The sequence below is a fragment of the Mustelus asterias genome, chromosome 2 (assembly GCF_964213995.1).
Source record: "Mustelus asterias chromosome 2, sMusAst1.hap1.1, whole genome shotgun sequence".
In the NCBI taxonomy this organism is placed as follows: Eukaryota; Metazoa; Chordata; class Chondrichthyes; order Carcharhiniformes; family Triakidae; genus Mustelus; species Mustelus asterias.
This window is the reverse complement of record NC_135802.1, coordinates 126,231,620-126,243,989: the sequence shown is the minus strand read 5'-3', so window position 1 is coordinate 126,243,989 and position 12,370 is coordinate 126,231,620. Positions and strand designations below refer to the sequence as shown.

Here is a 12,370-nt window from a genome sequence, read left to right as displayed (position 1 = left end):
TTTCATCATCCTTCTCAGACCAAGTCGTGAGGTGACACCGAAAATGACTCTCAGCACCTCTTTGTAAACGTCACTTTCTTAGGGCAGCACAGTGATCAGCACTGCTGCCTCACAGCTCAAGGGACCCGGGTTCAAATCCAGCCTTGAGTGACTGTGTGGTGTTTGCATGTTCTCCCCGTGTTTGAATAGGTTTCCTCCGGGTGCTCCGATTTCCTCCCAAAGATGTGTGGGTTAAGTGGATTCGCCCTGCTAGATTACCCCTTGGTCTCAGGGGTATTAGCAGGGTAAATACATGGGATTATGAAATAGGGGCCTGGGTGGGACTGTTGTCGATGCAGGCTCGATGGGCTGTACTGTAGGGATTCGATGATTCCCACCTCTCTTTGCCTCTGCCTCCCATCACCATCTTGCGCTCCTCTTTCCACCCCCCCCCCCCCAACCCCTCTCGCTACACACATCTTTCTCTTTTTATCTCTCCATCTGTCTCTGTCTCTGCCTCTGCCCATCCTTACCCAAAATGGCTACTTGAGATCCCTTTCTTATACCTTAAAATATTAGAAACCCATCTTAGCCAACAGTTGGAAAAATAACCTTTGGTCTATAACTTATCAATAATGAAATAAGAATTATCCCAATGGTTTTTAGCTAATTACCCACATTGTCTCAGTTTTAAGACAATGCTTCTTTTCAAACTATAATCTCCTGATGTAGACTAGGTCTCGACCAATAATTGGTCAACATAGCTATCTGTCATTGGGATTGAGGTCTCTTGGACAAGGGCTTATTCCATCAAGGTTAACATTCAAGTTATCTCTTTATTTTGTGGACTGAGAAATACACAATAATCTTTATTCCCATAGCACTGTCTGTATTAATAATCAAGTGTTAATATGTTTAGAATTATAAAAGTTATAAACATTTGTAATCCAAATTACATTTCCAGCCTTTATAACATATCTATTAATGAATTATTTATTCTTTAGTTTAGACACCTTTAATTGTGAGACAATTAATCTGGCTGGTTTCCAATGACTCTGGTTTAGTTTTTATTAAAACGGCTTCCATCAATTTTAGCAGAAAATGCTTAAAAACATATTAATTCAAACTACAAAATGATAGTCACACGAAGACGAATAATTTTGAAACTACCAGCAAAACATTTTACTTATTCTTTGTGGGCATTGCTGGGTTAGGCATTTATTTACACCTCCCAGCAGAGGGAGGCCGAGAACAAAATGTTCAGATCTTGCAATATACTACGCTCCCTCCCCACTGAAACATTGAAATATAAATGGTACCTGTATATAATTTTCCGGAATACAACTAACAACAATCCCTGAAAATTTAACAAGTAGGTTATTTGTTTCTACTGTAATCAAAACCAAATCACATGACTGCTACCAGAATATTGTGCATTTTAAAAAAAAAATGTTTTTCCTTAACACCAGTATGTCTTTATTTCTAGTCAAATGATATTTTTTGTTAATGAAAACAATTTATATTTTCCTTCCTTCCTATATACTTTCAATTAACCTATCGAGCTTCTTTCTCTTTCTGCTTGGGTATCTCCTTCCATGGAGCTGGGGACATGATTGAGGGGTTTGGACAGGGTGAATAGGAAGCAACTGTTCCCCTTGTTTGAGGGGTCAATCATGAGGGGGCATTGTTTTAGAGTGAGGGGCAGGAGATTCAGAGGGGATTTGAGGGGGAAGAAAATCACAAGGTGGTGAGAATGCACTGCCTGGGAAGGTAGTGGAGGCTGGAAACCTTGCAACCTTTTTGGATGAGCATTTGAAATATAACTGAAAAATGGGATTAGCGTGATTTTAGTGGTAGCTATTGTCAGTGAAGACTCTAATTTTATGTACCCTAGACCAATTTGCATGCAGCTCAGATAACCGGAGATTATAACCTTGGAGGTTATGTTCTTTAATTTAGTGCCTAGCTCCTCAAACTGACTACACAGAACCTCCTTCCTTGTTAAATAGAACATAGAACAGTACAGCACAGAACAGGCCCTTCGGTCCACGATGTTGTGCCGAGCATTATCTGAAACCAAGATCAAGCTATCCCACTCCCTATCATCCTGGTGTGCTTCATGTGCCTATCCAATAACCGCTTAAATGTTCCTAAAGTGTCTGACTCCACTATCACTGCAGGCAGTCCATTCCACACCCCAACCACTCTCTGCGTAAAGAACCTACCTCTGATATCCTTCCTGTATCTCCCACCACGAACCCTATAGTTATGCCCCCTTGTAATAGCTCCATCCACCCGAGGAAATAGTCTTTGAACGTTCACTCTACCTATCCCCTTCATCATTTTATAAACCTCTATTAAGTCTCCCCTCAGCCTCCTCCGCTCCAGAGAGAACAGCCCTAGCTCCCTCAACCTTTCCTCATAAGACCTACCCTCCAAACCAGGCAGCATCCTGGTAAATCTCCTCTGCACTCTTTCCAGCGCTTCCACATCCTTCTTATAGTGAGGTGACCAGAACTGCACACAATATTCCAAATGTGGTCTCACCAAGGTCCTGTACAGTTGCAGCATAACCCCACGGCTCTTAAACTCCAACCCCCTGTTAATAAAAGCTAACACATTATAGGCCTTCTTCACAGCTCTATCCACTTGAGTGGCAACCTTCAGAGATCTGTGGATATGGACCCCAAGATCTCTCTGTTCCTCTACAGTCTTCAGAACCCTACCTTTGACCCTGTAATCCACATTTAAATTAGTCCTACCAAAATGAATCACCTCACATTTATCAGGGTATCTATGTTCTGCCTATGTCATCGTTACCTACGTGAACCACAACAGCGGAACCCTCCTCCCACTGCAGGTTCCTCTCCAGGCCAGAGCAGATATCCAGAGCCCTGGCACCAAGCAGGCAATCCAGCCTTCGAGACTCTCATCCCTGGCTACAGAGAAGTGTCTGTTTCCCTGAAAAGGTCAAGGAGGTGGTAGAAAATATGGGTAGGGTAATTTATATAGAGATTAAGGGAGAATAATGACTCTGAGTGAGGGCTTAATGAGTTGAGATGGAGGTTCAAGATGGAGGAGCAGAGGAAGGAAAGGAGTGAAGATATTTCCATGACAACCTGGTGTGGGACATGGATAGGTGACAGAGAATAAAGATTTTAAATGTGAGGCGTGAGGTTGGAACAAGGTGAGCTGCTTAAAGGACCAGAAGGAGGACCAGCCAAGATGTGAGTAGTGATAATTGATCCATTAACAGGATGCACAGCCTTAACATTGGGAGGGATGAATCCTAGAAAGATGCCATTCATGTTCCATGTAGAATGAGAAATGGTTATGCAGCACAATCCACAGATTGGGTATACATGGGGAGGTAGTAAATTGGATAAGACACTGGCTCAACCAGAGAGTGGTTGTGGAGGATTGCTTCTCTGGGTGGAGGCCTGTGACTAGTGGTGTGCCGCAGGGATCGGTGTTGGGTCCATTGTTGTTTGTCATCTATATCAATGATCTGGATGATAATGTGGTAAATTGGATCAGCAAGTTTGCTGATGATACAAAGATTGGAGGTGTAGTGGACAGTGAGGAAGGTTTTCAAAGCTTGCAGAGGGATTTGGACCAACTAGAAAAATGGGCTGAAAAATGGCAAATGGAATTTAACGTAGACAAGTGTGAGATATTGCACTTTGGAAGGACAAACCAAAGAAGAACGTACAGGGTAAATGGTAGGAATCTGAAGAGTGCAGTTGAACAGAGGGATCTGGGAATACAGGTACAGAGTTCCCTAAAAGTGACGTCACAGGTGGATAGGGTTGTAAAGAGTGCCTTTGGTACATTGGCCTTTATAAATCGGAGTATCGAGTATAATAGTTGGAGTGTTATGGTAAGGTTATATAAGGCATTGGTGAGGCCGAATTTGGAGTATTGTGTACAGTTTTGGTCACCTAGTTACAGGAAGGATGTAAATAAGATTGAAAGAGTGCAGAGAAGGTTCACAAGGATGCTGCCGGGACTTGAGAAGCTGAGTTACAGAGAGGGATTGAATAGGTTGGGACTTTATTCCCTGGAGCGTAGAAGATTGAGGGGAGATTTGATAGAGGTGTATAAGATTTTGATGGGTATAGATAGAGTGAATGCAAGCAGGCTTTTTCCGCTGAGGCTAGGGGAGAAAAAAACCAGAGGGCATGGGTTAAGGGTGAAAGGAGAAAAGTTTAAAGGGAATATTAGGGGGGGCTTCTTCATGTAGAGAGTGGTGGGAGTGTGGAATGAGCTGCCGGATAAAGTGGTAAATGCGGGGTCACTTTTAACATTTAAGAAAAACTTGGACGGGTTCATGGATGAGAGGGGTGTGGAGGGATATGGTCCAAGTGCAGGTCAGTGGGACTAGGCATAAAATGGTTCGGCACAGACAAGAAGGGCCAAAAGGCCTGTTTCTGAGCTGTAATTTTCTATGGTTCTATCAGCTCTTGGTCTGTAGCCTGACAGCGTGTCTAATTGCATATTTAGTTAGGGTTTCTACCTCTGCTACCCTTTCAAACAGTGAGTGCCATAACTCCTCCACCATCTAGATGAAATCATTTCTCCTCAACTCCCCTCTAATGCTTCCAGCAATTACCTTAAGTATATTCCCCTGGTAATTGACCTTTCTGCTAAGGAAAATAGATCCTTCCTATCCACTGTTTTGTTCTCTTTTACTTTTATACACATGATTTAAATTTCCCTTTAGCCTCCTCTATTCTAAAGAATGACCAAAGCTTATCCAACCTTCCCCATAGCTCAAATTCTCCAATCCTAGCAACATCCCCATAAATCTCCTCTATACACTCTCTAATGCAATCACATCCTTTCTCTGGTGACCTCTACAAAATACTTTAACTGCAGCCTGTCAATCGTTTTTATATAGTTCTAGCTCTTGTATTCTATGTGCACATGCCTTATTAACTACCTTGTCTACCTAGCCTACCTTCAGGGACCTCTGTTCTTTCATACTTCTGTATCTTGCCATTTTTTGTGCATGTTCTTGCTTTGTTTCCCTTTCCTGAATGCATTACCTTACCATGCACATCTCCAGATTGAATTCAATTTGCTGCTTTTCTGTACAATGACAGCTAATTGATACCTTCCAGCAGTCTACATTCTTCCACATAATCAATTTTTGCTATATTGAGTCAGAGGTTTACAGCATGGAAACAGGCCCTTCGGCCCAACTTGTCCATGCCGCCCAGTTTTTGCCATTAAGCTAGTCCCAATTGCCCGCATTTGGCCCATATCCCTCTATGCCCATCTTACCCATGTAACTGTCTAAATGCTTTTTAAAAGACAAAATTGTACCCACCTCTACTACTACCTCTGGTAGCTTGTTCCAGACACTCACCACCCTCTGTGAAAAAATTGCCCCTCTGGGCCCTTTTGTATCTCTCCCTTCTCACCTTAAACCTCTAGTTTTAGACTCCCCTACCATTGGGAAAAGATGTTGACTATCCAACTGATCTATGCCCCTCATTATTTTATAGACCTCTATAAAGTCACCTCCTACGCTCCAGAGAAAAAAGTTCCAGTCTATCCAGCCTCTCCTTATAACTCAAACCATCAAGTCCCGGTAGCATCCTAGTAAACCTTTTCAGCACTCTTTTTCTAGTTTAATAATATCCTTTCTATAATAGGGTGACCAGAACTGTACACAGTATTCCAAGTGTGGCAGATCTCTTAGTCTTGCCTCAATGTTTAAATCTGAATTTTATATATACCACAAAAAATAAGGGACTTGAGACTGAACCCTGTAGAACTCATTAGAAACAGACTGCCAGTCACAAAAACTTGCTGTCTATTATCCTTTGCTTCCTTCACTGAGCCAATTGTGAATCCAAGTTGCCATCTTCCCTTGTGGCTTTACCTTTTGTCTTGTTAAAAGCCTTGCTAAAATCCATATAGACTACATCAAACTCATTGCCGCCTCAAAAATTTCAATCAAATTGGTAAGGCAGAATCTTCCTTTAATAAATCCGTATTGACCATATTCGATTAATCTTAACTGGTGTTTTGGATTGTTGCTCAGTTTTTTTTCCCAGCCTATCATGTGGTATTTCAAATGTCTTTTGGAAATCCAGATACCCAACATCAACCAATTTTTACCCTCATCAACCCTCTTAACGCATCAAAACACTCAAGTTAGGTAAACACAATTTGCCTTTACCAGATCTGTACTGACTTTCCTTAATGAATCCACTCTTGTCTAGGTGACTGTTAATTTTGTACCTGATTATCATTTCTAAAAAGCTTGCCCACCAATATGGTTAAACTGACTGGCCTGCAATTTCTGGGTTTATCCTTGCATTTTTAAAAAATTCTCCAGTCATCTGGCACCAACCTGAATTTAAAGATGATTGGAAGATTATAGCTTTTTCCGCTGAGGCTAGGGGAGAAAAAAACCAGAGGGCATGGGTTAAGGGTGAAAGGAGAAAAGTTTAAAGGGAATATTAGGGGGGGGCTTCTTCACGCAGAGAGTGGTGGGAGTGTGGAATGAGCTGCCGGATAAAGTGGTAAACTTTTAACATTTAAGAAAAACTTGGACGGGCTCATGGATGAGAGGGGTGTGGAGGGATATGGTCCAAGTGCAGGTCAGTGGGACTAGGCATAAAATGGTTCGGCACAGACAAGAAGGGCCAAAAGGCCTGTTTCTGAGCTGTAATTTTCTATGGTTCTATGGTTCACCTCTGCAATTTGCACTCTGGGGTGCATCCCATCTGGTGACTTTATCAACTTTGATACAGACAGTTTATGTTGGTTACTATTTTTGCAGCTGTGTATATATAATTTATTTTGCTAGAATATGCTTAGTTTACTTATTAAAATATTAATTGTTTAATATTTGATTTATTACTAATGTAATTGTCCTTTCTGTTTTTGTGTAGGTGCAGCAGTGGCTGGTGTGTACAGGGTAGCAGGGAAAACTATGGCTCCACTTGAGGCATTGGTATTTGGTGCTGGACAGACAGTGCTCACAGTTGTCATCTCATTCTCAAGGATTCTAGCCACCCTATGAGGGAAGATTTCAATGAACTAAACAAGTACTGTTGGAACTCTTAAAATGGGGGAAGAAAATGAAAGTTTGAGGAAAAACCTGCTGAAAGACACCAGAATTGAATGCTAACCTGCAAAGTCAGGAAGTTGTGTGAAAGATGCAAAGTTTTGTGATCTCCAGGCAAGTAGGGGGAAATAAGTCTGCTGTTTGGATCTCTGCACTACAGCACCATATGTGCTTTTTCCGGAAAGGAGGGCATGAAGGTGACTAATGAGTCGGCGAAGCCTCAAAAGCAATGGATTTTGTACAGTTACCAGTCATATTGACCATTCGTGGTGACTGATGCACACAACTGTAAATGCACTCTAGTACAAACTGCAGGGAGAGTGTCAGTATTATATGTGCCAAACTTGGAAGTTTTTAAACATTATTTTGAAAATGTGAACTGTGGTATCCAGGTAAAAAGTGGACTCTGGGGAGATGTTTACTCCTGTACATAAATAAATACGAGCATTATAACAATTGGACATGGTATTCCCTGATCCCCCTCCCCTGCTCCTGTAAACCCGAGAATACTGTGTTTGTATTGTGCGGATCGAAAAGCCTCACCAGGTGAATAGGTTTAAATACAATGACGTGCTGCTTTACCGTTTCAACTTTCCTAATGACCAACCTTGGTTTTGTTCATTACTGCAACTTCAAAGTGCACATGAAGCCTCCTGCTACTCAAACAAATTACTTGATTGGGATTCTCACTATTGCTTATGGAGCATGTCACTTTTAGCCAATATGGTTGTGCACAAGCTAGCTTTTAGCAGGGTGCATGCCAGCAGCAAAAACCCCACCAGATCCATTATTCACTTCGTTTACAATTTATAGTGAAAATATGATTGAATATTTCTGATCATGAAATTCAAAAATTTCTACAACTTCCTAACCCGACCCTTGCCTTATGGAGTTTTTTTTTCTATGGTTCAGGTGGCTATACAGTAGTTTACAGAGTCAGCCTTCCAGGCAAAAATTGCTGTGCAGTAGTTTCTAAACTGCTCTCCTCGGCAGACTTCATTCAAGGTTTTAGGTTTGCATGCTCCTCCGAGTTATCCCAATTGCATTGCATTACATAGATCAACTGTCTCTTGACCATTAAGTGGAAGCGGGAAATATTGACAATGTGAACCTTGGTGCACTGAAGCATGTCTGCTGTCAACTACATGGCTATAGTAAAATATATCAGGGCAGTTTTGTTAGAGGTAGTTTCGGAGCCTGTAGAATTCTCCTGTGTTTGATGGTGCAAAGATGGGCGTTATTGAGTATTGGATGGATGAAACACTTGCACATTTTGATTGATTTGTTGAAACTAGGACTGGAACCAAAGATTTGTAAACCTGTACATCCATTTGCAATTTTTGATCATTGGGATGTTGTCCATTGATGTGCTGCTAGTTGTTCATTTTCTTTTATTTAGTTAAAGTAAATTCCTTTTTGTAACCCATTTTTAAGCTTTGGTTACAGCTTGAAATCTACATTGTTAGAGATTGTGGTTCTGCTTTTAATTTCATTATTTGCAGAGGTCACGACTTCTGCTTTAGTATTATGTTCATGGGTGTTCCGCATTTATACCATGTCAATTTCAAACTGCCTCCAAAGAGGATCAATATTGATTTCAATTCGAAGAAGTATGTTCAATGGAAGATTTAAAATTTATCTCTGGCATTTGATGGTAATCTGCCCTCTCGCAGTCTTGCTTTGCGTTCATGGAAACAACAGACCAGACCCACACATCTGATGTAGAAACCATTCTAATGGTTTATCACAAAGAGATGACTGACTTCTGGTTATCCTCCATGCACCATCCTGAAGAATGCACTTGTATAAGGGGAATGCCTTGTATTTAAAGAGCTATGCTGTTAAAAATATCTATGTAATACCAGAAATAAGTGACAGGCATGTACTGTATTGAGTTAATTAGCCTCCTATGTTTTCTCCTTTGGACCCAGCCACTAAGTAAACCTTTTATTGAATCTAGAAATGGCAACCTTGTCTTCAAACTGTGAACAAAATATCAGTAGGAACTAAGAAGGCAAAGGAACATCTGAAAGCTAGACTGGACTTTTTAAAATCTTCTCTTCAACCCCGTTTCCTTAAATGCTTGGTTTAGTATTCTCCACATGTTTGGAAATACATTTTCTGGAGAGAGAACTGGGATTTTAAAAAAAATCATGGTGCCTGATTGCAAATATAGCATAAATCCATCCATGGTGATGATGCCCATAACTTTGTTCTGTACATCATGTTTCAGTAAATTCCATTTCATTGTACACATTCTAGTCTCCCTATTGCCATGAACAATGAGCATCTACAGTTTGACAGTGTTCAGGTAGACTCAAAAATCTCAGGCTCTGAAATTCCATATTTTCTCTTCATGCCCTACTGCAGCTGTTGAACCTTTGGATGAAATGAAAGCGCCCTTTAGATCCTCTTCAAAATATATCTGCTTCCAAAGCACTGCCATCAATGCTGTTTAATTCTGGAATTTGATATGAAGTTAGCAGCATGATAAATCTAAGCTTTAACAGTTGTATAGATATGAGTGATTAAAATGTCAATTTAGCATCGTTTCACATTCCTTTTGACTTTATTTGACACTTTTCCTTCTTATGCTAGGGATACTCAAATGATGTCTGCTAGAATTCCAAAGTGGAGTTCTACAGATAAATATCAATGCCCAGATTAACATCACCTTCATCTGTTAAATTTCTTGTGAATGTTTTACCTCTATTATTGATCCAAAAATTAATCTGTCAGAACAAAGTCTAACCATTATTTTTATATTTCAAGATCAATATTTATTTAGTTCTCATCAAATGCCTGGATGTCTGGGTTTTGTTTTTGTCCAGCGCTGTTTTCTCTTGCTAGATAATAGGATGCAGTGTTGCTCCTGTAAGCTTATTGGTGGTTCTTGGTGTAGCTGGGTTTCGACATATCATGCATTTGTTGCCAATATGAAGCAGAAGTTTATGTGAATACCCTTGGGCGTGTTTCACATCTTTTCTGCTATTCTATACAGACTTGGTTGACAAAGGCTGAATTCAAACCAGCTCTAAGCTGTCTTGAATCTCCAAAATTAGAAAAAAGAGTAAAAAGATGTATAAAGCATGGTGTATGTACTGTACACTAAAATGTGGATTAACATGCATACTGGAAGTTGTAGAATAGCATCAATGGAATTTGCTGTCCTCAAATATTAGCCACCACTCCTTTGCCACTGTAGACTGGACAGTTTGGATAACGTAGCTACACCATTGGTGATGAAGCTATAAGTGTAATTTACTAAGGCTGTTCTTAAAATGACAGCCTCGGAGCTTCCCTGGTGACTCAATGTAAATCTGAGCCAAGCAGATTACTGTTTAGTGTCAAATAAAATAATAGTTGCACAGAACAGTTTATGATGTGTCAAGCATGATGGCCTAGGCCCAGATCTCCTTCAAAGACCTCCAGTTTAAATGTTTAGTTTATTCATTAGTGTCACAAGTAGGTTTACATTAACACTGCAATTAAGTTGCTGTGAAAATCCCCTAGTCGTCACACTCCAGCACTTGTTTGGGTACACTGAGGGAGAATTTAGCATGGCCAATGCACCTAACCAGCATGTCTTTCAGACTGTGGGAGGAAACTGGAGCACCGGAAGAAACCCACACAGACCCTGGGAGAATGTGCAGATTCTACATAGACGGTGACCCAAGTCGGGAATCAAACCCAGGTCCCTGGTGCTGTGAGGCAGCAGTGCTGACCACTCTGCCACCATGCCGCCCTATGTTTTGAGTTCATGAATTTGAGTAGCCTTTGTCTGAATCATACTGATTAATTTTCCTAACAATGCCTCCATAACCACTGTTAGTTTGAACAAACTCATCTTTGAGATACTGCAGGATGAGAAATTAGATCTTTGGTAGTAGATTGATGGTGAAGTGGATGCAGGTCTTTATATGTGATTACTTGACCTTGGGGGGGGTGGGGGGGGGGAGTATACCTGTGTAAAAAAAAAAGGCCTAGATGTTCTGATTGTTGCACTGATAGTATGTCCTTCATTTTAAAGTTTAAAGAGTCTGCATTAGACTGAAAAATCTAGTCAATGTTCTTCCTTTGTTCTGGAATCCTTAGGAATGACACCTAGTCAATAAACTTTTCATTATCAGACGCGTTGGTCACTGTGAAGGGGTAATTGTTGCATTGCACACATTTCAATTTTTACTTCAGATTTGATTTAACTTTTAATTTTGTGAAAGGTATGCTGAATTATTTAAGGTTTCTTAATTGTAAGTACTGAAAATCAGAAACATAAAATGTACAATAGCTGCAAAGGAAAAAGGCAGCTCAACATTTCAAATCTAAAACTCTACCAGGAATGAAAACTGGAAGGTAACTCGAGCTGGGTTGGGAGGAATGTTTGGTTCTGATAAAGGAATGCATCTGAAATGTTAAATAACTTTTCTTTAAAGATAACAAGCTTGCTGTGAATTTTTGTTTTCATGCTTAATTATTTACCTCTTTCTATCCCTTTTTTATTAAAAATTTTACTGGTTATAATTATCATTTTCATTTGTTTGGTTACTCCATTGCCCTTAGTCACCTGAAAAGATGGTGAAATGAGCTGTAGGAATCACAGCAGGCATGTGGATTGAACAGGTGCTGAACCCTTAAATCTTTAAATAAAAAGTATTTAAAGAAAATTGTCAATTAATGCATTCTATTTCCATCTTCCTGACAATTCTTCAGTTAATTTTTAGCCTTTTAAAAATATATTTTAAATATCAAGCATCACTCCTTTACAAGTGAATACTCCCACAAAGTCTATATTGTTTCATGTCAATCAACACTTGTGTTTATAATTCTTGAAATATATTCAAAGCAAGTTTAACCTGCATGAACAACAAGCTCTGAATGCCAGGTACTTGCGATTCCATGCAATTGTATATTATTTTTGTTGACTTGCATGGAATGTTTTTCTTTCTGCCAAGCTTTTTTATTACATCTGGGGAGGGGAGGAAACTTGATTGCTGAGGAATTCCCTAAAAACCTTTTCCAAGGAACAAAAACTAAACACCTAAGCTGCAGTGATTCCAATCGAGCGATGGGCTAGTCAAGTGCATGGAAAAGGTTTCTGCAAAAGAAGGTAACCTGTTATAACTGTTTTAAGAATTGTACAGAAATAATGCAAACTGACAGTTCTTTTTATAAATTCCAAAACTGTCTCCATTGTGATAAAGCTACCTTTTTTAAAACAAAAGTTGCTAATATACCCCATCCAAGGCCAATAAACTGTCCCTGAAATGTTGTGCGCATAGCTGAATGTAGTGCTCCGCTTGGGGTCCA

The 12,370-nt window shown here is 40.1% G+C and overlaps 1 protein-coding gene across 1 annotated transcript in view; it reads left to right on the top strand.

Moving 5' to 3' along the window:
- Nucleotides 1-10,943, top strand: part of tmem170b (transmembrane protein 170B) — a 57,435-nt gene extending 46,492 nt beyond the window's left edge. The window contains exon 3 of the mRNA XM_078241077.1: nt 6,888-10,943. Coding sequence (XP_078097203.1) covers nt 6,888-7,018 — 131 coding nt within the window. The 3' untranslated portion in view covers nt 7,019-10,943. The remainder of the gene's footprint in view (nt 1-6,887) is intronic.
- Nucleotides 10,944-12,370: the final 1,427 nt, after the last annotated feature.